At 42.3% G+C, this 26921-nt stretch overlaps 1 protein-coding gene across 1 annotated transcript in view; it reads right to left on the bottom strand.

Moving 5' to 3' along the window:
* Positions 1–26921, bottom strand: part of UBN2 (ubinuclein 2) — a 48513-nt gene that overhangs the window by 5897 nt on the left and 15695 nt on the right. The window contains exons 5-14 of the mRNA XM_035126928.3: positions 26030–26142; positions 23100–23598; positions 21532–21602; positions 19125–19254; positions 18431–18549; positions 16798–16911; positions 13873–14016; positions 5695–5745; positions 4258–4300; positions 809–2350 (exon numbers count right to left, since the gene is read on the bottom strand). Of these exons, the coding sequence (XP_034982819.3) occupies positions 809–2350; positions 4258–4300; positions 5695–5745; positions 13873–14016; positions 16798–16911; positions 18431–18549; positions 19125–19254; positions 21532–21602; positions 23100–23598; positions 26030–26142 (2826 nt within the window). The remainder of the gene's footprint in view (positions 1–808; positions 2351–4257; positions 4301–5694; positions 5746–13872; positions 14017–16797; positions 16912–18430; positions 18550–19124; positions 19255–21531; positions 21603–23099; positions 23599–26029; positions 26143–26921) is intronic.

The following is a 26921-nucleotide window of genomic DNA, read 5'->3' as shown; positions in this document are numbered from 1 at the left end:
TATTGTGCTAAACAAATGTGTCATTTATGCCAAGAGTGATTAGGGTTTCCCCCATCTACTTCAAATATAATAAATTCTCCTATTGTAATGTATCACTTATTCTATACTGTGAATCACATAAGGGATATGTGGGATACAAATCACATATATACCCCTATCTCACATCGCTTGCTACCACTGGCAGGGCAGAGAAATGCACAAAATAATCACACCGCAAAATGGGGTGAGCAATCCTACACTTTACTGGGTAGAAGCCAACATAGGCTGCTGTTTTCAGTGTTACACAATGTGCAGTTCCACCCTTAGGGTGCAAGTTGTCTCATTTGAACTCTAGAGCTTCATACCCTCACCAGTGTGAAGCTGTCTATATAAATTTAGGGTGTAATCCTACACACGTTAAGAGAGAAGAAGAGTTTTGAATTTGATATCCTGCTTTATCACTACCCTAAGGAGTCTCAAAGCGGCTAACATTTTCCTTTCCCTTCCTCCCCCACAACAAACACTCTGTGAGGTGAGTGGTGCTGAGAGGCTTCAGAGAAGTGTGACTAGCCCAAGGTCACCCAGCAGCTGCATGTGGAGGAGCGGAGACGCGAACCCAGTTCCCCAGATTACGAGTCTACCGCTCTTAAACACTACATCACACTGGCTAAGTTAAGAGTTAGTTCCACTGAACTCAATGAGGCTTACTTCTTAATAGACAGGTAGAGAATTACACTATTAGTGTAATTACATTTATGAGGAAGGATAAATAGCCCAAAATAGAATACACATGTTATGCCTATAATGAGTTTTCACATTCAACACATACCTGCACACTGGCTGGTATAACTGTAGACCCTGAGGCAGAAGATGGTCTGTGTGGAGTTGACAATTGTTTAGTAGCACCCTGTGTTCCACTTCCTGCTGCCCCAGAGATACTAGTCCTATTAACTCCACTTGAATTAAGATTGCTGCCTCTGTTGACAGGTACATTCATTCCAACTCCACTTAAGTTGCTTTTGCCAACAGTGCCAGAGGCAGAAGAGTTGGACAATTTTGAAGGAGCCTGAGGGTTCTTTGCTGGTTGAAGGCCTGAGGTGCGGTTAGAGGACAGTAAATTAATTGTAGGAGACTGCCTGCTGACATTTGCTCCACTGGGCTGTTTGTGAAGGGAATTGTTGCTGCTAGAGTGACTACTCTGGGATACTAGTGCACTTGAACTGGAAGAACTGGAAGATGATACAGGCTTGGGTGTTGAAGTGGACCTTGATGAGGATAGTTTAGGTGACACAATAGGTTTGGGTGTTACAGAAGGCTTGGGTGCTGTGGGCTTAGGAGAGGCAGCAGGTTTGGGGGAAGGAACCATGGAGAAAGGAGGCTTGAAACCCTGGGCAGAAATATGTGATACCATGGTCTTGGCTAAATAGTTACTAGAGGTAGAGGTGCTGGATGCTGTCCGAGACACAAGTGGGTGAGCCATCTGGGAACTACTACCAGACGTGGTGCTAGTCAAAGGAAGGCGGTATGCTCCTGGTTTATCTGATGTCTTGGTAATTGGGGAAGAACAAGAGAGTTTAGGGTTGCTACTTAGTTTCACCACAGGATTGGTGTGAGATTTACTAATAGTTGCTTGTAGAGGAGACACATATTTTTGTTGGGCAGCTGACTGCTGGTGAACCTTTGTTATTTGTAATGCTGAAGAGCCACAACCGTGGGCTTCTGAAGAGGATACAAGGACAGACGTATCCTTTGGTCTCTGAGAAGCAGAGGAAGCTGTGGCTTGGATCTTACAGGAGGAAGAAATATGGGCCTGTGAAGAGGAAGCAGCTTGAATCTGGCTTGACCTCTGTAATCCTTGTTGCAGAAGCTTGGCTGGCAAGGGCTCCAAGGAAACCTTGGGATTCTGAATTGAAGACCCAGCAATAAGGCCTGAAGAGATACCAGTCTGAAGCAAATCCTGGGATTTCTTTGGTCCTGGTCCTGTGTGCCCAGCTATAAGACTTGAAGAATGTGGTGTTTGAACAGTTTCTACCTTTTTTGAAGATGACAGAGGTAACTTGCTCATTATACTTGCTAACTTCTCTTCTCTCAGCCCAGGCCGAGGTCTTGAAGTTGGTGTCTCTACAGAGGGCACAACAGGAGAACTCTTGGCTCCATTGTTAATAACGGCCAGAACATCAGAAATGGATTCCAATGATGGTGGATTGAATGAGAGATCTTCATCCAGTGAATCATCTAGGCAGATGGTCTCCGGAGTAGGATTACAGCTAGAACTGGCCAGGGCAGTGACAGGTGTGCTGGTACTTGAAGCAGGAACACAAGCTGAAGTAAAAGGGGTACAGACTCTTTGTTCCTTCTTTGGACTAGAATCCTAGTGTGAAGAAATAAAGAAAATTAAAATATCATTCTGCAAGGAAGAAATTTCAAAGAATGCTTGTGTCTTGCCTGTTTGTAATCATGCATGGTTCCATTACTGTAGTTTATTTGATACCAGATTGCAAAAACAAGTACGTACTGTATATTTGCTTATCAGTTTTTTTTTTTAAAGCCCTGAAGGGTGTAGTTCTTTAAAAGAAAACCTAAATCTACTACTGAATCTGTTAAAAAGAGAGATTACTCCCATATGAGCCCACTAATTCCTGCTGCAGATGCTCTGTTCTAATTACCTTCTGTCCAAGAAATAAATTTGTTTAGGACATGCTGTGATGTTTCTCACTTTTGGAACTCAGTCCACAAGAAAGCATACACGAACCATAAATTATGTTATTTTAAAAATATATTTAATTCAGGCAGGTTTTTTACTTGATCAGGTTGGCTTAAATGGCTTTATTTTAAATGTTACTAGTATATATTGTGGTCCATTTTCCATTGTAATTTTACTGTTTTTATATTGTTCTCTACTTTGAGTTTCCATTACAAAGTATGGCAGGGTATAAAACTGAGACTCAAGAAAAAAAGTGATAATAGTAGACATATGGGGATAGCTCAGTTGGTAGAGCATGAGACTCAATACAGGTCTGCTCCATATCTTAAGTGGACATGGGGCTGTGATTTTAAATATATATAGGGCTTCGGGTGATGACTAAAGGTCCCCACTATTCTTATTTCCACAATCAATTTTCTGATATCTATTTTCCACCAGCCAGGAATGGACATCAAAAGGGGGGTCTGGCTGAGGATAGTGTCTGTGGAAGGAGTTGCAGGGAAAAAACAGTTATGGGGAGATAGGTTAGTATCCCCTGTGTGCTAAACACTTTATCTTTGATATTACTGCGGTAGGCCCACCTTAAAAATATATATCTGTCTCCCATCACATGACTTTGAGCACTAGACAACAAATCTGTTTTAAAGGTCATGCTAATTAATAGTTAATAAAAGACTTCAGGACACTAATTTCTAGAACACTCACAATACAACAGGATGCAATCTCTTTTTTTATTGCAGAAAAAGGCCAATATTCTTAACTGAATCAATTACTATTAAGATGCATAAACCATAGTGTGTCACCAAAAAGTAATATTGCTTAAATATATTTTCCCCCCCCTAATTTTGTCTTAGCTTCTGGGCTGCAACGAAAACACTGTTATATTATCCAGTTATGCATCAGTAAACCTATCAAGAGGAGCCTCAGATGCATATTTTCGAGTGCAAGTACATTGAACCTTCCAGATATCACACAAATTCTACAAGCTCTGAAAGGAATTATATACCGTACCTTAAATTATTACCCATGGAGCAATCAACTCTGCAGCAAGCTTTTCATGAAGACCAAACTGCTCAGCAATTTTTTCATTTGCTGACAAAAAAGGGATCTGGGTAGCTCTGGGCTATCTTTCTGTCTAACGCATCTCAGAAGATTCAGGTACTGGTAGGTAGCCATGCTGGTCTGACACAGTCAAAATAAATAAATAAATAAAATTGTCCAGTAACACCTTAGAGACCAACTAAGTTTGTTCTGGATATAAGCTTTCATGTGCATGCACACTTCTTCAGATACCAGGTGTGCATGCACACGAAAGCTTATACCCAGAACAAACTTAGTTGGTCTCTTAGGTGCTACTGGACAATTTTAAAAAAAATTATGTATCTCGGAAGATTGGTGTAAAGGTAGCACTCCATGTATATTGCCTTGAGATCCTTGATGAAAGCATGCAATACAAAGGTGATAAATAAAAAGCCAGACTGGTGGATTAAGTGCTAAAGTTTCAGATCCGTGAAACTTTACATATTGCTGAATTTTTATTACTATTTATTTCTTCAATTTGACTTATTACTTACCTTTGCTTTGGGTTTAGGTGCCAGAATCACCTTCTTCTTTGCCCTAGTGAGCACAAATTTATAGTTAGAGGGCAATCTATTTTTAATTAGAAGTGTCAGAGCCCTATGAAAGGCCTTAAATCTGCTGGCCATAAACACAAGGCTGGCTAGGTATGGGCAGAGACGTTCAAAGAGAAAAAAAAGTGGAAACACAACTTAATTGAAACCCAGAGATTTTGCAAATATGCACGCACCCAGGATTTTGACTAGAATTTGCTTCTGAGAAGGTGGCTCCACAAAATCCGTTTGTTGATCTTTAAACTCACAGGGTATCAGGCAGGAAGGAGGAACAAGCTCAGGGCAGAAAAACCATACAAGGAGGCAGAGACTTCTCTGATCAGTGGCTGCGTCTTCCTAGGGAAAGGAAGGCCTGATGCTGCAGCTCTCCTTCCCACCTGACAACCTGCAGGATCAATGCCTCCACTGAACTTCACAAGCAGGAAAGCCATTTACAAAGCAGCCCCACACAGGATCAGATTCTGCTGCTTATCAACTGGGAAACCCAATCCTGCATAGTGACTGTCACTGCTGCTTTCATGAGCAGCTTGCTTCTCTGGCTCCTGACCTTTTCAAAAGCCCTATTTTAACTTTATGTTAAACTAGGGTTTATAAACAGTTTTTATGTATGTATGTATGTATGTGTATATATATATATATATATATATATATATATATATATATATATATATATATATATATATATATATAAACACCCTAGCCCCACCACAAGTTTAAACATTTTTATTCATGGAGGGAACTCTGGGCGAATACTTTACCATATACTGATTAAATTTTTATAGTGCTGCCAGGAGCTAAATGAAATTATTCAGGGCCAAATCAGCCTGCAGGTGACCCATTGGCCATTCTCAATCTAGATCAGGCACCCCCAGCCTTCGGCCCTCCAGAAGTTTTGGACTACAATTCCCATCATCCCTGACCACTGGTCCTGTTAGCTAGAATTCATGGGAGTTGTAGGCCAAAACATCTGGAGGGCTGCAGGTTGGGGATGCCTGATCTAGATCAATAATTTCAAACATTATCTTTCTCACAAATGCCTCCTTCCACATTCAACATTTCATCACAATAATATCCAGTTAATTCTATTCTGTGATGTCAATCTGGTAAATGTGTGTCTTGTAGATTAAAATCTAGAATTATACAGACAACATTTGACTAGTTCCAGAGGGATTTCCTCTTGGCATACTGAAGCACACTATCATACAATGTATTTCACCAGTAATTTGAACTATACAAAATACACTGGGATTCAAACTTTATTTTAACAAGCCTCCCATCCCCGGGCCTCAGACAAGCACTTCATGGGTCTGCAAACAACAGTATGAAAAGCTAAATAAATGAAAATAGAAGAGTATATATATGTGCTTATGTTACACTCACGGAGCAGATGTAAGATGATTATGAACACTTCGACTCTCTTTAAAGAGCATCCTATAAAGAGAGAGGGAGAGCAAAGAATTCCACATTATCAAACATCAACAATTTCTCCAGAATTAAATGATTCACCATATGCCATGCTATGAACTTACCACTTTGTTTGTACAGTTATTTGACGCAAGATGACGTAATCAGGTTAAAATATGCACATTAGTTTTCAATAGAGATAATAGCTACACTAGAAGAATACTGCTTACCAAATGTTGTTGTCTTTAGTAAGACTGATGAAATATTATTAGTATGTTTTGATCAAACATGGTTTGTTAATTACTTCCTGCCATTCAAATATATACACAGCTCCCTCAGGTGAGATGTAAGTGAAGAGATGCAAGGACAAAAATAACTCTCAAAATCTACTGCAGGCGTTCCCAACCTTTTTTTGCCCTGGGGGCACATTTGGCAATATGAGAAACCGCTGTGGGTACCACCACAGAATGATTGCTGTGGGGGATTGCCAATAACTTGCTCTAGAAACAGAGTACAGTGATACCTCTGCTTACGAACTTAATCTGTTCCAGAAGTCCATTCTTAAACCAAAACCGTTCTTAAACCAAGGCACGCTTTCCCTAATGAGGTCTCCCACCATTCCGCTTCTGTTCTCAGACAGAGATAAAGTTCACAAACCGGGACACTACTTCCGGTTTTGCAGAGTTCCTAAACCGTATAGTTCCTAAACAGGGCTGTTCTTAAACCGAGGTACCACTGTACAACCTCTTCATACAAGACAAAACACCAATCACCCCAAAACTAATGCTAATCCTCCCCCCAAAAAAGACTCAAGACAAAAATGTGTGCCCTTAACAGACACATCTTAACATTTCAAAATGGAAAGAGACATGCAGACCCCCAACCCCCCACAAAAGGCACATATTCCCCCCAAAACACAATACAAATCAGACAACACACACAAATCCTCCACCACTACCTGTGAACAAAATGTAACCCTCTACCACACACAAAAGAAACAAGCTAAAAAAAACCTCTTCCCCAAATAGATAGAACTTACTTCCTACTACCTCTGTCCCCCATGCTTACAATGCAGGGTGTTTTTCAAAAAGTTTTAGAAGGGACTGGAAAGAAAAACACCAGTCTTTGGCTTGCCACCCTCCCTTTCTTATAAAGTCTGTGTGGGGCTCTGAGGAAAGGAAAAAGGGCAGGTCAATTGAAGGACTGCACTTTACTTCCCAACCAGCCCACCTGCACAAAGAAAAAAAAACCCAAAAAACCCAAAAAAAACCTTGGGGGGAGGGGACTTTGGTGGGCACTAAAGAGGGTGTCAGAGGGTTATGAGATTCCTATGGGGGTTCCAAATCTATAGAACATCTTGTCACTGCTTCAGATTGAACTAATCTACAATAACAGACTGAGCCACTACAAATTGGCCCAGGTATTAGCTATGTAATTTCACTCAAACTGTATAATCCAAGAACATGTTTAATCAGAAGAAAGCCTCACTGCAGATTCAGAACCACCATGATTTCTTGAAATGTTAGGCCAACCTTTCAATGTGATGCTCTCTGGATGTTTCCAATTACAACTCCCATCCTCTACGATCTTGGCCATCTGGGCTGGTGTTGATGGGAGTTGTAGTTCAAAACATCTGGAGGGCACCATAAGAGGCAGTTTGACCATGCCCTTTTCCACAGTCTTGTGAGTTATAACTAGAAATCTTCCTCTGGAATTTAGCACAGTACATAGTCATCAGATCTGGAGCTATTTCAGCTCTAAGTTGGAAAACTTCACCAAATACCTTGGGAAATATTATTTTATACCCTAGGTGTAAATCTATGACCACACTCTCAATGGGTGGGGTCCTTCCAAAATCAGCCAGTACCCAGTCCAGTTTAGACAAATGTTACTCAAGCACATAGGGCAGCAGAGCTTGCTAACTTCACCTGTTCAGAACATTTAAGCCCCAGAACATTGGTTAATTACCAAGAATGGACTTTCTAAATTGGCATGGGAAGATACCCACAAAAGGGGTTGTGTCTTTGACTTGCCCAGGGCAGGGATATGTGACTGGCTGATCTGCATTTCCCCCTCCAGCTCATTGCAGCTTAGAGCAGAATAATAATTATTTAGCATTAACAGAGAAAACATGAATAGGAATTTGGAATTTTTGGTCAGTCTGAGGGCCAGGGCTTAGTAACATTTGAAAATTTTGAACCAGACAATGGGAAGTGATATTTGAACCTGTTCTTTCCAGGTGAGTTGTTAGGTATTAAAAGAATAGCTCTCAGTGAAGGTAAGAAAGTTCCTTTAAAAGGTCATCAAGTTTATCATCACTCAGTCACCTAACCAGGCATACTGCATCTGAAGAGAACTACTATGCTCAACAATGACCATATATTAAGCCAAAATATGCACAATCCCCTTCACAAGGACCCTTCTGTCAAACTACAAAGTCTCTAATTAGCTACACCTTCCCAGTATGAAACTACAGTAGAGTCCTTCTGGTTTAATTGCAGCTCACACAAAGGGGCAACATGCTTAATAATATGAGATTAAGGAGATAGCTCAACTGGTAGAGCATGAGACTCTTAATCACAGAGTTGTGGGTTCAGGCCTCACACTGGGCAAGAGATTCCTGCAAATCCAGGTGTTGGGCCTAGATGACCCTCAGGGTCCCTTCCAACTCTACAATTCTATAATTATTAGCTCTATGATCATCCAAGCAGGTCAAAAGGATGCAAAGTCTCCACTGACACATGACTTTTCCCTGGAATGTGAGTTTGTTAGCAGGCATTCATGGTAATCTTGAAATTGGTTTATCAGTATGTATCAAAAAGAGGGGTTCTTCATGAGAATGACACCCCAAGGAAATTAACATACTAATGTAGCACACATACAAAAACACTATCAAAATTGGGCAGATCTAGTAGCCATTAAATGAAAAAAGATAAGGGCTCTAGGAGGCTTGGTATGGTCAAAATCGAGTATATACTTTCAGAGTTAACGCTAAATACATTAGTTATGGTAAATGAGCCACCATAGCTGCTAGAGGGCCATGAAAATTTGTGTCCTGTGCTTTTTAGATGCCTCTACTCATGTACTATCTGGAATCAAAGGAGTGCATTGGTTGAAATTATTTTTAGCTCTCCTACCACACTGCTTGCCAAACAGAACATGATCAGAATTGCTGGCTTTGCACCTATATTTATCTAACACTATAGACATCTAACATGATTTGTTATCAATATTTATTTAAATGAAGACTAAACCAGATATGGATCTGGCCTGCATAGCCAAAATGCCTTAAATAAGGAAACAAATTGTAAGAGACACACCTCGTGAACCCCTCACAATATCAGTTGTTAGAACAAGATTTATTTATTCGTTTATTTGCTTTACCCACCTTTATTCTCAAGCTTTTCAGTAAGGAATTTTCCAGTTACAGAAACTGTATTTGATCATGTTAGGATACTCTCATATGCAGGCTGCTAATTATCTCTCCTCAAGCTTTTCACATCCTTTCTTACCTAAGCTGATGTCCTGCAGCTTGTCTTTGTCTTGTCTATCTTAGATTGCAAATTCTTCAAAGCAGGAAACAAGTCTCGCTGTTCATAGCCAGGCATATTTACCGCACTAAATATACATTAATACATTGTAATAATTGTGCCATTGTGACAACCCACTATTAAAGGTCATATCTGACCAGCAGGCAATTAATGGACTTCATGAATTATTTGTAGTTACAATGCTGTTTATATCAAGCTGACTTTACTGAAAGCTACAACTAGTATCCTAAATTTAGTGCTCCCATTGGCCTGTCAGAGCATGCACAGTTGGAATCAGTTTAAGGTGAGGTTTGAAAGACTGAATTAATTTACTTCATTGTACCGTGTTTCTCATATTATAAGACATGTCTTATATTTATTTTTTCCTCAAAAAAACACACTATGGCTTATTTTCAAGGGATGTATTATTTTTTTCCTCCTCCTCCTGCCGTGGCCGGCATTGCTGCTGCGCCTATCACTATGTCTTATTTTCGGGGTATGGCTTATATTCCTTGAATGCTTAAAAATCCTGCTATGGCTTATTTTATGGGTATGTCTTAAAATATGAGAAACAGGGTACACATCTGTGTTGGACATCCTGGGATAGGCATCCTGGGATAATGCAAGGTAGAAAGCTGCATAAACACATCAGTTAATCAGGGATCATTCTAATCTAAAAACATGGCCCATGTAGTCCAGCACCCTGTTCTCACAGTGGCCAAAGAGATGCCCATGGGAAGCTACAACAAGTGCGGCAATAAACCACTTTAAACATGTTGCTTCTCTTAAGTCAGTGCATGTATGTGCCTGTATAGCAAAATCATATTTCAAATTTCTTTTCAGTTGTACACTACCACCAATTGTCTTTTTACAACTATACCGTGTTTCCCCCTTTTTAAGACACCGTCTTATAACTTTTTTTACTCAAAAAAACAGACGGTGTCTTATTTTCAGGGGATGCCTTGTACCTTAAGGCCTCCTCGGAAGGGCCAGGCCACTGGCTCGGGGTGCTGCTGGGCGCTCTGCGCGGCACCGAGGTGGCAGGCTGCTGGCTCGGCGCTCTGCCCAGCGCTGCTGGGCGCTCCAGGCGCTCGGCGCTGCAGACTGGCGGTTCCGGCGGCGGGGGGCAGGCCTCGGGCAGCTCTCCCCCCAAAAGAAGAGGCCAGGCGCTGCAAGGCGCTCCGAGCGCTTGGCGCTTCGGAGCGCTCCGCTATGCAGCCGCCGCTTCCGACGGCGGGGGGCAGGCCTCGGGCAGCTCTCCCCCCCAAAGAAGAGGCCAGGCGCTGCAGGGCGCTCCGAGCGCTCGGCGCTTCGGAGCGCTCCGCTCTGCAGCCGCCGGCCTCGGGCAGCCAAACAAAAAGAGAAGAGGCCAGGCGCTGCAGGGCGCTCCGAGCGCTCGGCGCTTCGGAGTGCTCCGCTCTGCAGCCGCCGGTTCCGGCGGCGGGGCGGCAGGCCTCGGGCAGCTCCTCCCCCCAAAAAAAGAAGAGGCCAGGCGCTGCAGGGCGCTCCGAGCGCTCGGCGCTTCGGAGCGCTCCGCTCTGCAGCCGCCGGTTACAGCGGCGGGGCGGCAGGCCTCATGCAGCTCCCCCCCCCCGCAAAAGAAGAAGCCAGGTGCTGCAGGGCGCTCCGAGCGCTCGCTGCTTCGGAGCGCTCCGCTCTGCAGCCGCCGGTTCCGGTGGCGGGGCGGCAGGCCTCGGGCAGCCCAAAAAAAAGAAAAGAAGAGGCCAGGTGCTGCAGGGCGCTCCATGCGTTCACTGCAGCAACAGCAGCCGGTTCCAGGCCCCTTTGGCTGGCTGGGGCGCTCGGCGGTCTCGCATGGAGGTATGTCTTATTTTCGGGGGGTGTCTTAGATTTCACTAATGCTAAAAAATGCTGCCATGGCTTACTTTCTGACTACGTCTTAAAAAAGGGGAAACACGGTAATAACTGGCAGAAATGGTTACCATTGTGTATTTGGGTTACCATTATGTATTTGTGTTATAGATAATGGCCACTTCTGGTTTCATCTTTATCATTTTCTACTTTTAAATAACTTCTTCCAACTTTTTTGGGGTGTGTGTGTGTGTGTGTTAAAAACTGTTTTTAGTATGATTATTGTCAAGCTCACACTTATTTACTTTTGTTCTCTAACAGTAAGCCATTCATTATCTCTTCTATGAATAGTTCTTGGATGCGAACTAAAAGAGGTTTCTTAAAGAAGTTGAGCAGTTGCTGAAACCACCAAAAATCTCCAATGATTTGCTTCAAATACTCTGATAGATAGGCAGAGCAGCATCTGGGCTGATCACCATGCAGATCAGTTAAAATAGCCACATCTAACCTCCTAATTCAGGTCCAAATCTTTATAAAAAAAAGCCAAATTAATATTACCACTGTGAGTAGAACTACTACCGGTACTAAACTGCTATTTTAAGTGGGTGAAAAGAAGCACCAGTCACTTTTAACAAACAGTGTCATGTATTATAGTACCTATAGCTCTAGTGGAACCTGTAATTCATACTACCGTGTTTCTCCAAAAATAAGACACCGTCTTATATTTATTTTTCCTCAAAAAAACACACGGTGGCTTATTTTCAGGGGATGTCTTTTTTTTTTTTTAAGTATGGTACAAGGTTAAACTGCCTATCGCTATGGCTTATTTTCGGGGTATGGCTTATTTTCAGGGTATGGCTTATTTTCTGAGAAACACAGCACTATAGTTTATATGGTATGCACGTAGGCCCCGCTTACCAAACACACATATGTTTCCTGGAAATAATTTGTTAAGTGAGCATTCACACAACAAGTCCACAATTTCCATTTATTCCTATGGGAATATTTCTAATCTGTGATTTGCCAGATCTCTCTGCTCCTTCCCTCCATGGTTGCACCCAACCAGCAAAAGAGAGAAGGGAAAAACTGGTTTGTCCAATCTCTCCTGCTCTCTGATTTGTCCACTTTCTTTCTCCCCTTCCTCTCTCCATGGTTTCTACCCCAAAATGGCCGCCACCAACAAGCAAAGCACAAACAAATAAGGAAGTAAGGCAGTGGGCAAACAGTGAGTATGGATTATTGCCAACTGGAGACTGAATCAGCTTCTCCTCAGTGCAACATTTTGCCACTTGTTATAGGAAAGAATATCTGTAACATGACAAGAACTTCAAAATGTTAGGTATAGAAGATTAAGCAGAACCTTGTTTATCAAAATCGTTTTCTACAGTATTAGCATAGCTGCCAAGTCTCCTGCTGAAAAATGTGGGATCAGTAGATCAAAATGTGGGATCAGTAGATCAGTAGAAAAATGTGGGATCAGTGGGATCAGTGTCATGCGTAGAAGCGACTTCCGGTGCCGCGCTACCCATGTATAAGCACCGGAAATTGGGTGGCGCCGGCACCAGAAGTCGCTTCTACGCATGTCCGGACATGCGTAGAAGCAACTTCTGGTGCCGCTCTACCCGACTTTCGGTGCCCAGGCACGCATGTCCGGACATGCATAGAAGCGACTTCCGGTGCCGCGCTACCCATGTCTGGGCACCAGAAATCGGGCGGCACCAGGACCCAAAATGGAGCCTCCCTGGCAGGTAGGAAATCCAGGGGATTTACGGGATTTTTCCCAATCTGGGCTGCCAGCGGGAAACAGTTTAAAATATGGGGGTTTCCCATGAAAAACGGGAGACTTGGCAGCTATGAGTATTGGCTGCTGAAATCTGGACATCAAGGAAACGGCCTCATAAACACTATACATTGATATGCACCCAGTGACACTGCAGAACGTAGTAGATATTAATAAAAGGGGTTAGGTGGTTCTGTCCTTTCCTATCAGGCTAGTTCCAAGAAGTGATGGTGGGAGATTGTTCAGTTTCACTATGAGACTTCGCTGCAGCATTCCCCTGCACTTTGTTTAACATATACCAGAGGAAGTCTGTGTGGAAATTTGACATAAGGTGTCACTACTATCTTCATATACACTCACTCACTCTCTCGACATATGCTTTCAACTTATTCAGGCCTTACACTCTTGCCACTTTTCAGTAGCTTGGTGTAATCAAGTGTTGGATGAGCTAAAGGAAAGCTGTGACTGCGTCTAAACAAAACTTTTGGTAACATTTCGGAAAATGTTGACAAACAGCAATAAAATCCACATAATCTTTTTATTAGCTGCTTTGGATATATATATTTTGCAAAAGTAAGGTAAAATATTTTCAATAATTGTTTCATGCGTTCGACTTAGGTTTTTGGGTATTCCTAGATACACTGCCATGCTACTTTTGCTCAATGAGATAGGCCTAACTAAAACTGCTTCTTCATTCAAGCCATACTGAATTACAGTATTTAAAATCAGCCAAGTATACTCTGTTGATTCATTCATCTATGTACCTTGTAAGGAAAAGGGCATGCAGAATGGACAGTGCCTATAACTGAACTTCTCTTTACCTTTGACACTCAAAAGCCCTAAACTATTTCAAGACTTCTTCTTTGGAGTTGACTGTTTGTAGCTGAAGCTAAGCTTTTAAGGGTGTGATTATTTCAAATATTAAGGATCTTAAGGATGTGGGGCATGAGAAAACTTGATATTGTAGTTTACATGCTTAAATTCTGAATTCCATTTAATAAGTCATTCTTCAAATCTAATCAGGTACCATACCTAGCTTGCATCCAGCCTTTCGGCCAAAGTGGCTTCACCTCAGTCTCCATAAAGGCCTTGAGGTAATCTTCTGCAGATTGGCTTTTATTTGGCTCTAGCTCATAACATCCCAGTTTTATCTTGACAAGGTTACAGAGCAATGACCTGTTGAAAGAAACCCGACAGCCTCAAGCACAACTGCTTTACCATTAGCATGTCAAAAGTAATCTGTGTACACCTATCCTAGAACCTCGCAAACCTCCCCCCCCCCAACAGGATTTACTAGCGCCACTACCCCCGCCTTTTCTGCTATACCTTTTAGGTAAGCTACACTGTGCATCCTATTCTACATTATAGAAGTTTAGTTTTCTTTCTTTTTGTTACAGCTATATCCTTGTTTCCATAACTCACAATTCAAACAACCCAGGTTATACAAGAACTCTGCAGTCAGTTGTTCCAAATGCTACACTGTCCACACTTAATATATTTATTATACTGTAAATATATTAAGCAAAACTGTTTTTGGATTACCTTGCCATGAAATCAGATTTTAGAAATGTTGTTAAGCAAACTGAGAGAATGCATAAAACACAAAATATTGGGGGGGGGGGAGGAATGGAAGTGACAACTGGTTTTGTGGTAGAAATTGGTACAACAGGCACTTCCCCATCCCCAAAATGTAAACAAAAGAGGACTACTGCATCACAGCAGTAAACCAGACAACCAGTGTCTGAGGCTGTTGTCCCGACTAAATGCTTTCTGCATTGTTGCTTCCCCAGCAAATGGGAAGTTAGACACAATTGGGAGGGTACAGCAAATTAAACAAAAGGTGCAATGTCCATATTTTGCTAAGGAACAAAGGAGACTGCTTTGCACCCACACTTTCTTATTTCCTCCCTGCAATTACTGAGACAGAAGCCAATGTTAAATTGTGAGAGTCAGTTGTATGCTCTAAACATCTAAGCCAGGCATGTCAAACCTGCGGCCCTCCAGATGTTTTAGCCTACAACTCCCATGATCCCTAGCTAGCAGGACCAGTGGTTGGGGAAGATGGGAATTGTAGTCCAAAACATCTGGAGGGCCGCAGGTTTGACATGCCTGATCTAAGCTATTTGTACTGGGCAGTAGAATAGCCAAGAATAATAATCAAGGCAACCAAAATTCAAAGGAGTTTCACATAATCCAAATAAACGTGATCCAAATAAAGCCAAAGGTCCGGGAATTAGAACTGCTGGCATAGCCAAAGATAGGAAGCACTAGTAAGGGGAAGAATGGGCAGGTATATACCATTACATTGGTACACAGTATGTAAAGTACCATGTGCACCATACATTCCATAGCACCTGGGAAGAATTTTGGGTAACCTAGTAAGGTTTTATTATTTGGCTCTACAGTGGTACCTCGCTAGAAGAACGTCTCGCGCAATGAAGAAATCACAAGACAAAAACGTTTTGCAATTTTTTTTGCAGACTTGCAAGACGAAGTTTTCTATGGCTGTGCCATAGAAAACGTCGCAAGACGAAGCAGGGCAGGGGCACCGCGAGGAGGAGAAAGTCCAGGGGTGGCCCATCAAGGAGACTGAGCCTCCTCCGGGGAGCCCACCCGCCTCGCGCTTCCGCCATCGCCTGGCTTCCGCAGACATGGCGATTGGCGCTGCCGCACTGAAACGGCCGCGGGCAGCCAAGCAGCAGCAGAACCCCAAGGGAGTGGAGCCCCTTCTTGGCTGGGGGCATGGGAGAGCTGCACGCGAACAGGAGAGGCCAACAAAACAGCCTGCCTGCGTGCGTGCGTGCGAACGGGCTGTCTGTCTGGTTGGGCGCGAGGGTCTGGCTGCTGGGGAAGGAGGGAGCCTCTCCCTGGCCCTCCTCCTGCTTCCCCCTCCTTAGAGCCTTAAAAACTTCCGGAGCGGCCGTGGCAGGTGAGTCGGCGCCTTTTTTGCGCTTTTTTTTGCCCATAGGAACGCATTAATTAAATTTCAATGCATTCTTATGGGAAACCGCGCTTCACAAGACGAAATTTTCGCAATACGAAATGACTCGTGGAACGAATTAATTTCGTCTTGTGAGGTACGACTGTATTTCCCTAATGTATCTGAATGAGAAGTGATGCAGGTGCGAATAAGTGCTTAAACACAATGGAAAGCATGATGAGGGTCAATAAAATGAAGCTGAATCCCAACAAAACAGAGGTCCTGTAGGCAAATGGTTCTCAGATCTAGGAATTGGGTGCCTTGTCTATTCTAGATGGAACTGCATTCTCACTGAAATAACAGGTGGATAGTTTGGGGTACTTCTTGAACTGGCACTGGAGACTCAGGTGATCACAAGACATTTGGAAGAGCCCCTTCTGGTGGTGCCATAGTTGCTCAGATTCATCTGGCATCTATCAAGAAAAGGGAATTCTCTGCAGTGACATGTATTTTGGGAAAGTTTCCTTTTGAGATTCACTACTTTCCGTAATGTGTTTTCCACTGGCCATTAAAAATATGCTTGTTCACCTAAGCAATTTTTTCAATTGTTGATTGCCAAGCCACTTATTTTTACCTACTTTTGATTCTGTGCTTTAATATTTTGTCTGTTTTAATGTAGTTTTAGGACATTATTAAATTATGTTGTACGCTGCTTTGTCACATTAAGTGAACAGCAGCATATAATTCCTTTCAATAAATGATTAAAGCATACAAGAGAATTAATTTTAATCTCATTAGCCTTCTAAACGTTATACCCTCGTGCATTATACTAGCCACAAATCAGTTTAAATTTGCGACAAGTATAATTGTGCATTTATTGGGATGGGGGGGGGAGGAGTTAGAAACAGGAATTGCTCGCACTCCTTTTTCTAGCAGTCAGGGTGTGCAGTAGGTCAAGTTAGATTGTGATGTGACAATTGCGATGTAATGACTAAAAAGGATATTGCAGTGGACAAACAAGCAACATGATACCATACCTCACTGTCTCATCCCAGCGGAATTTCTTTCTTGGACCTGCAACCCTTTTTCCTGGCTTCTCATCCTCTTCCTCCTCAGAAGCATTCTTGTCTCGCTCATCTTCTGCTTGCATTCTAGAACAAAAGAACAATTATGTTTCTGGCAACAATGTACCTCTGGACTTATTTCTGCAACATTATTTTTCAGAAAAAGTTGCTTGCCATTAACGGATATTTGAATGGCCATCTGTACAGTCCCATGTATGGGTCCTCTCCCTGTGCAAAGCAAGCCTGATGAACACTCTAGTGCAATGGCTCTCAACACCAGCCAGAAAGGGTATATTTACTAGCTTGTAGTAGCAGAACCATGGAAATTTTTGGTTAAAAATAGTGGCTAGCGGTCATTTCCTCTCACAAGGAAACCCTAACTAGGGTACAGCATCCTTGTTTAGTGAACTTCAGGGAATGCAGGCAAAAGTGCCTTTCTAAGCTCATGACCATCGCGGTAAGTATTTTCCGTAGGAGTACCACAGGCATGCAAGAAATGCAGGAAGAAAAATGCATAAGCAACCATAAAGTGAGACAATAAGTTCTGTCATGGAGAAGCTTTCCTTAGCTGCTGCAAACTCAGAAGAGAGCTGAGTGGGAAACTATTTGTTCTGAATCTGAAAATGTGTAGATCTACAAAATCTCCTTTAAGAGCAGGGGATATATGCACCAACTCCCTTATAACAGCTCTAGAAAGTTCCCAAAGTTTATGCTTCGCACAGGTGAGGAATCCATATGTGGGACTATACAGAGAACATATAGAACTTCAACCTCTAATTATACATACAGTTGTGTGACTATCATGCTCCCTGCAACACAATAACCCTAGTTCCGAGTTCATTACATTATTGCAAATTCTTCCTACACTGTTATTGGGAATGTAACAGATTCCCAAGGGCACCTGTTGTAGTTTAGATGAGATATACAGTATTTATAGTTTTGCTGTTTGCTTTATATTCTGCTATTTTTTGTAAACAGTTTGGGTAGTAAGTGATATATAAATATAAGAAATAACATAAATAAGCAAGTACTTACCTTGGCTACTCCATACCAATACATTTTCCCATTGTAAAGAATGTGGCCCAGGAGATTGCTAGTGCTCCTTGTGGCTTTACTGCCATGGCTAGCGATTCTTTTTTAAAAAAAGAATTAAAAGTTATTTTGAAAACTGCATATAAAAGAGAATTTCTAGCTGCAGTAACAAAGCTGCAGCAGCACTAGCAATCTCCTAGGCCACCATCTCTAGAACACCTTGCTCTGCAGGAGCCCTGGCCCTTCCTCAGACCAAGAAAGAGGAGAGGGAGACCTGGAGGCAGTGACACAACCAGTGCTGCTGCTGCATTAGCAGCAACAAAGCAATTGACAAGGAGGAAAAGGAGGAAATGGAGTAAGTAGGACTCAGACACATGCCTTAGGTGGTGTAGTACCGGTATCTTGCACTAGCCCTGTTACGAGATGGCATAATTCAAAAGAGCAACCACAAAACAGATACAGAAGGCCACAAGTACATCCCTCCAGATAAAGCGCTAGCATTTGCATAACCCTACTTTCCTCCATAAATCCTCCACATAAACCAAGTGAGATATATCTGGGTACATGTACATACTTGGCATTCTTGGCCTGACTGTGTGCATGGCAGTCTTCCTGATATTTGTATATTTGTTCAGGCATGACACAGCTGACAGCCAATTTCAATTTTTGCAATGGTTCCTTCAGACGGTCATCCTGAGAAAACAGAAACATTAGTGATGGAAGCAGTCTCGCCAACTGATTTATGTATTGCTTCTCAGAGACTGCACAGTTCCCCTTCATCCTGAACCACCTCAAACATTTTTCAGCTTCTGAAACAACTTGGATTTGGGGGGAGAAAGCTACTGGAAGCCTTTAATTCTGCTTTCATCAAGAATAAAGTTAGCCTATCATATTAGCAATAAGAGCTTGCGTTTAATCTTTTAATATGATAAAAAATGATAAAGAACCAAAAAATGAGGTTCATGGTTTCGCTCCAAACAAAACACAAGGAGTAAATCAAGGTTTGTTCTTGGCTTTGAGCTTGTGCTTCATTTGGAGAGAAAACTATGAGCCCAGGTTCACACATCAAATGACAAGACAATGTCTTGCTTCATAGCACAGCCAGGAGTCAGCCAGAAGCAGAGTACTCTTACTAATTAAATCACGATTTAAAATTAACTCTATTTGACATTACATATATACCAAATCAGTGGCTTAATTCTACAGAGAACCCAGTCTAGTCCATCTTCTACAGCCCATGCTAAAATATAAAACTGCTGCAGGTTTACCTGGACATTGAGGTGCAATTTCTTCAAACGCTTTATCAGTGTGTCCTTACTGCATGGCACAAAAGCCTCGAGGTGAGAGTATACTCCATTGCGGATGGTAGGACTCAATTCCTGTAACTGCAACTCAATACTGACAAATAAAACAGAAAGTCACAATTAACAAGAAAAAATTGACCACTGCTTCTACTCACTGTTCATAAAAAGGGCATTTGTTATACAGACAGAGGAACTGCAATACTATAATTGTTTTCCCCTGCATGCATTAATATAACTGTATCATGAGACAGGATTGGCTATACTCATCTTTCAGGCTCTGACAGGGTAGCCAGAACAGATGTATAGCCGTTAGAATAGGTATAGATGTGGATTACACAAACAGCTGTGTGCTCTGCATTAAATTGCCCTAGCTACAGGAAACATTTAATTAATACCCATTGTTTCATACATAATGTAGTATATCTCCCATCACATTCAATGTCCCTCCCTTCCCTCTGGGATAAAATTTTAGACTAAATTCTTGGGGAGCAGCAATCTCTTTTTGCTGCTATTATTTCATTAAGTACCATGTGATTAATGCTACATCATATGTAAAAATATAGCTATCAAATAAAAATCTTACATAAATTAATTCAGAAGTATCAGCTGCCACACTATGATTATGTAAGTTTCCAGACTTGTACAATACAAATTCAGAAGAATTTAAACATACAGTAGTTTCCCAGAAAAACAGTAGTTCCAGAAAAACATCTACTTCTGCTTCATTGACTACGCAAAGGCATTTGACTGTGTCGACCACAGCAAACTATGGCAAGTTCTTAAAGAAATGGGAGTGCCTGATCACCTCATCTGTCTCCTGAGAAATCTCTATGTGGGACAAGAAGCTACAGTTAGAACTGGATATGGAATAATTGATTGGTTCAGAATTGGGAAAGGAGTACGGCAAGGCTGTATTATCTCTCCCTGCTTATTTAACTTATATGCAGAATTCGTCATGCAAAAGGCTGGACTAGATGAATCCCAAACTGGAATTATGATTGCCGGAAGAAATATCAACCACCTCAGATATGCTGATGGCACAACAACCTTGATGGCAGAAAGTGAGGAGGAATTAAAGAACCTTTTAATGAGGGTGAAAGAGGAGAGCGCAAAATATGCTCTGAAGCTCAACATCAAAAAACTAAGATCATGGCCACGGGTCCCGTCACCTCCTGGCAAATAGAAGGGGAAGAAATGGAGGCAGTGAGAGATTTTACTTTCTTGGGTTCCATGATCACTGCAGATAGTGACAGCAGCCACGAAATCAAAAGGCGCCTGCTTCTTGGGAGAAAAGCGATAACAAACCTAGACAGCATCTTAAAAAACAGAGACATCACCTTGCAGACAAAGGTCCGTATAGTTAAAGCTATGGGTTTCCCACTAGTGATGTATGGAAGTGAAAGCTGGACCATAAAGAAGGCTGATCGCCGAAGAATTGATGCTTTTGAATTATGGTGCTGGAGGAGACTCTTGAGAGTCCCATGGACTGCAAGAAGATCAAACCTATCCATTCTTAAGGAAATCAGCCCTGAGTGCTCACTGGAAGGACAGATCCTGAAGCTGAGGCTCCAATACTTTGGCCACATCATGAGAAGAGAAGAATCCTTGGAAAAGACCCTGATTGTTGGGAAAGATGGAGGGCACAAGGAGATGGGGACGACAGAGGACAAGATGGTTGGACAGTGTTCTCGAAGCCACCAACATGAGTCTGAGTTTGACCAAACTGCGGGAGGCAGTGGAAGACAGGAGTGCCTGGCATGCTCTGGTCCATGGGGTCACGAAGAGTCGGACACGACTAAACTACAACAAAGTTTCCCTTTGTAAAACAAAAGATCTTCAGCAAATGAATAATACTAATTAAATTTCTATGGGTAACTTAAAGCTGTCCTGTCCTGGACATTGTCATCTGCTCTGCTCCTGGATCTGATCTGTTGGGCAGGGAGGCAGATAAAAGTGCTTCCTCGGAGCGACTGCTCTTAATCAAGGGCAACAAGCGCAAGGCAGCCAGAACCACCACTGACATGGGTAAGGAGCTATAATTCTTCTAGACAGCCAGAACCTGCATAGACAAACTTGTATAACTGTGTTACAAGAACCGCAACTTTAAGAACTTTCCCCTCTTCCCTCTCATTCCATTTTCCTTGTATACCTGGTAGTTTTAGACTGCAAACCTGGGAGCAGAGACCATCTTAGTACTGATTTCTGTAAGCCTCTCATGAGAGCCACTTGGACTAAAGGGTAGGGTATAAACACCTTAAAATAAAAACAATGAATAAATCAAGTCTGTCTACTTCATGGCCTAGAAATTAATCAGGACAACCATTATGTTGCATAAGCACAAAATTTTCCTCAAAACCAAGGGAACACTTACTCAAGCAAGATATTATTCATGTCCTGTGTGAAGAATTTTTTTCTGCCTTCTTCATCAAAGAGCTTGGCAGCCTAGAAACAGCAATAAAAACACAGGTACTTTGAGTACAATTAATGTAAAAAATCTTCAGAGTTTTATGATTATATATATACATATAGGTAAAGGTAAATCACCCCTGGACAGTTAAGTCCAGTCAAAGGTTACTTATGGGTTGCTATGCTCATCTCGCTTTTCAGGTCGAGGGAGCCGGCATTTGTCCATAGACAGCTTTCAAGGTTATGTGGCCAGCATTACTAAACTGCTTCTGGCACAGTGGAACACCGTGACGGAAGCCAGAGCATGCACGGAAATACCGTTTACCTTCCCTCTGCAGAGGTACCCATTTATCTACTTGCACTGGCTTGCTTTCAAACTGCTAGGTTGGCAGAAGCTGGGACACAGCAATGGAAGCTCACACCGTCAAATGGATTCAAACTGCCAACCTTCCGATCAGCAAGCTCAAGAGGCTCAGTGGTTTAGATTTAGACCACAGTGCCACCCACATCCACTATACACACACACGCAGTTACCCTCTGCTGACTAATCATAAGATGTAACCACCAACAATGTGACAGAGAAGTTGATCCTGCAAAACCTGGCCTCAGCTCCCTTTGCAGCCGTTTCTGTTGCAACGATATCCTAGATCAGTTAGTAATGAATTATGAAAAGCCTATTTTGATAGGGCTTTTTTCAAGGATGTATGCATTATGTATGCATTATCAAATTATTTTGAATAGTTTTTTATTAGAAGGAGATGGTGTGGATAATGTATTGCTGATGTGTGTGTGCTTCTGCTTGTGTTTATATGTACTGTAGTTTTACATGTTGTGTTGTGCATCAAAAAAGTATACAAATCAAGTGACCTGCCATTTACAGTCTCTTGTAAGAAACAACAAATAGCATCAGAGTAGAAACTGCAGCATTTGCAAGTTTAATACAAACTGTTAATGACATATAACTAGATGGGAATAAGTCTACCACTCACCCAGTGACACTGAGTTGTTTCCAGTGGTGTAAGTCAGCTGATGGAAACTTTCCACCAGCAAAACAGAGAGGGAACAACTTCAGGTGATTCCCCCTCATCCCTACAGCCCCCCTCTAAATCTGCTCCAAAGGGTAATGGAACCCCACACAAAATAGGTGCAAGGGGGAGGGGGAATAGCTGAAAATGGCTTCCTTCCCCATTTCAGTGACAAAAGCCTTACCGTTAGGAACATAGGAAGCAAGTTTATACCAAGTGAAACCATTGATGCCCCTACCTCAGTACTGATAACACTGACTTCAGGGTTTCAGGAAGGGGTCTCTCTGCAGTACCTTGAGATGCTGGGGATTGAACCTGTGAGCTTTTGCAAAGCAGAGGTTCTACCATCGAGCTATGGCCCTTTCTCATTAGCTCAGCTACACCACCAGATTCCACCCAATGTTTCTAATGTTACTCTTAATACTACAAATATTGCCAGCCTTAATGTTAAGCATTTTGGGTTGTAACAACTCTCTGCAAAATTCAGCACCAAGAAAACCACACTTACAGTTCTAAGGTCTTCAATTCGCTTCTCTAGGTGTGCTGGAAGACCTTCTGGGAGGGCAGGCACCTGTTTCAGCGTCAAGACCTCAGAGGTATGGGAGGGCTGAGTGATATTTCCATTCTCCCCTGATGGCTCAGATACTGGGCTACCATTGGAAGTGCCATCAAGTAACCTATCCAAGTCAATGTCTCCCAACATCTCCACGGCAATTTCGGCTTCCTGTAGGAGCTCACGCTCACTTGTGCTGCTAAAAATGGAAAGGACTGGATCTGTGATGATGAGGTTCAAGTCAGATACATCATTTCCACCAGTGGCAGGAGCAACAGGAACTTTGTTAGGTGTAGAGGTGGTCACTGACACTGTGGGGTTCAAGTTAACTTCTTTCTTCTTAAAGGCTTCCTTCTCCTTCTGAAACTTGCGGAGCATTGCAGCAACCGAAAGAGAGTCCTTGTACAGCTTTTTCTTTTTCTTTTCAGATTTGTGTGAATTTAAGGCCATTACCCTGCAAAACAAAACCACACACACACAGTATATAAGCAGTTATGAAGAATTAAGTTCACTCAACTTAATTCCCATTTAGTAAATTTTTAGAGTCTAGTTTTAGTTAATATCTCTATATTCTGCTGTGTATGAGTAACATAACATACACTAAACTAGTAAATTTTCTAACATGAGGAGTTTAGACATTTTGTGATCTCATATTAGTTGTGACTAATGTGCTCCAGAGGAAAAAAATACTGTAGAACTCTTGAATGTGGAAAGTTGAAATTTAATTATGCAATTTTTCCTTTGGTGTCTTATGATCTATTAAGATTTAGCAGTATCATATTTATATGAACTTTGGGAAAGCACTATTTTAGAAGCAGGGTGTGTGGGGTGTTAGGGGATGGGTAGTACCTCTGGTGGCAAACATATTGTGCTCCTTCTGGGGTAGTTTGTCACCTTTGATCTTGCACTCAGCTCTCACCTATGGCTCCTAGAAGCTATCAGCATGCAACAGTGGCCACACCCTGAGAACAGCTTAAGTGGCTGAGTAAACTAGGTGAGGGTAGCCAATGGGTCTCAAACACTTGGTGAGCTAGGGATTTCCCTGCATGTGAAGACAGGCTCTGGCGGATTGAGCGGATGAGGCCAATAGTGGGTCCAACAGTAAAAAGGCGATTTCTGCACACTGTGCAGATGGAAGTGAGGGGCAGATGGGGATCGCCAACATGGGAAGGAAGCAGTGTTAGAAACTGAGATAGGAAAGCTAGGAGCTAAATGGCACCTTAAACCTAGGTTATGGGCACAACTACTGAATGTTCAGGCACGCTTTTTTATAACAAAAATACAAGGCTGAAAATGAATGAACTGCAGCTAAAATATTATGTTCATTTTTCACATGGTCTAGTTCTTCCCCTGCCCACTCCCCTAATGTTCTTAAGAGGGTCTCTTCTCCAGTATTCAGAGAGTAGCAAGAAGTAGGGAGGCAGAAAAAGGTCCTCCTTTCCTTCCACTCTGCAGTTTTAATCTGAAATCTTAGACACAGGACTGCACCCAGAGCTCAGAAACTGCTCGCGCTAATGAAATTCCCTGTCCCAAAATGCTCCTAGATCAATGGGAATTTTGAACACTGGAAGGAAGCTCATCTAGGAGAAGCAAAACTCTGGTCTTAAGCCACCACTGCCTTATAGGATATCTTCAGCAGAATAAAAGGCTAAAGAATAAACCCTACACAAAGCTAGAGTGGAGTCCCTAAGATGGTGGGAAGGCGCCTTGTATGCCTTCTGGCAATTCCTGCAGCCAAGCTGCTGCCAAATGTATTGCTCTGACTTCATTTGGACCACATCAGCACAGCCAGGAGCGGAGTCTTGTAATCTAGGCAGCCCAGGACCTCCATACACATTGCCCAGGCTTGCACCCTGGGAAGGTCACTTCAGTGTTGCTAATGCAGTGGTTAGACTTCACCCCTGGAGAAGCACTCCACTGTCCCTCAAGACAGACAGATGCCAACAAGAAGTTCTAGCCATCCTACTGCTAGGTTTGCGCAGGAAACCAAAGGGGGGTGGAAACACCACAAAATCCCACCCTTTGTCCTGTTCATGACTATGTCACAACTTGATTTTGATTTATTTAAATGAACAGCAGCTCACAGTAAACACTAACAGGAGTAATTTAACATTTTCTCTTGGTGCCTCCTCCTTGAGAGGGCCGGAGGGTGGCAACAAGAGAACAGGCCTTCTCTGCAGTGGCTCCCCATCTGTGGAATGCTCTCCCTAGGGAAGTTTGCCTGACGCCTTCATTATACACCTTTAGGTGCCAGGCAAAATAGTTCCTTTTTAACCAGGATTTTGGTTGATTTGATTGACATCCTATGCCCTTTTAAAATGTGTGTGTGTTGGGTTGCTGTTGTTTTTATTTTGATTATGTATTTTGTGGGGGATATGTCAGTCAAATCCAACATTCTAAGAGAGGACCAACTATGTGTCAGTTAGTTTGGTCCGTTGGTCGGTTAGGCTGCTGCTTATAGAAGTGTTAAGAAGTAAATGCTCTGATGGAGTCTTTTTAGGACTCACTAATGTTTTATATATAGCTTATATCTATTGAAACCTAAGTATGTACTCAATGAATCTGACAGTAAACTAGTTTATATCATTCAGATTCATGTGTATTTATTCTTTCAAGAGGGACAAAACGGATTAACAACCAAGAAGGCAAGAAGGACTCAAACGAGTCAGCAATCTGCTTGCTGCTGTGAAATTCAATAAGGAAACGTGTTAACCCTGCTTTATTATATATAAACGTTCCTACATTTTGTGGTTTTATATTCTGATTTTATTCCGTGAACTGCCCTGAGACCTGCGGGTACAGGGTGGTATATAAATTCAATAAATAATAATAAATAAATCAATTAAAACAGGATACACTCTCGTAGAAATTAGTGTAATATGCACCCCATCGGCCGAGAAACTTTCATCTTCCGAGGTTTTTTCTCCTTCTCTGCCTCTTCCTCTTTCCGTTTGCGCTTCTTCATGCCATGGTCCTCACCATCTTTCAGTTTAACTACCTAAATGCAGGGGGGAAAGAAGAACAGCACACAATTACTTCAATCCTGAAATAGCATTCTATTATGGAATTAAGATTGTAAGTGTTTCATTATGGGATCAGAACAAGATCCATGTAATCTTTCCAATAGTCAAATGCTTCTGGAACCTTACAAGTACGGTAAGATGATGACAGCTACCTCCAATTTGTCCTTCCATCATTATTCTTCACATTACAAGCAATCACTTGTCATATGTAGAGCATAATGCCATGCCCATGACCAGCATTTCTGGAAGGGGCTAGGATTACATTCTTCCACTAGCAAAGAAAGATGTGGTACTGCTGCCAGAGGCCCCAAAAGCACCCGCAAAAGCTTGGGCAGCGGAGGAACTACCACCTACAGTGTTGCTGCCAGCAGCAGCCAGCAGAGGACCCTGAAACAGGGTGTTAATGGGGCTGGGTTGTTTATGGATCTGTTGCATTTTAAACAGGCCCATTTCTCAGAGAGAAACCCTCTCTGGGCCTCTGTACTCCATGAGCCTACAACCCCTCACAACTGCCTGCCTTAGTTGTCATGAGCTGACAAGACTGCAGATACAGTGAAGGATCCACCACGCCATTGCTTTCCTGACCCCTCCAAGGATTGCAAAGCTCCAGGGTAATCCTATATATGTCTACAGAAAAGTAAGTAATAGAGTTTTAGTGGAACTGTGTATATAGGACTGCAGTCGAAGTTAAGCATGGGTGGGTTACAGAGACTGCATTACAGCAGCACTGCAGCATCTGCACCAACCCATTATT

This window comes from Zootoca vivipara, chromosome 9 (assembly GCF_965207765.1).
Source record: "Zootoca vivipara chromosome 9, rZooViv2.hap1.1, whole genome shotgun sequence".
NCBI classification, from domain to species: Eukaryota; Metazoa; Chordata; class Lepidosauria; order Squamata; family Lacertidae; genus Zootoca; species Zootoca vivipara.
Note: the sequence above shows the minus strand (reverse complement) of the source record. Positions and strands in the feature narration are given on the sequence as shown.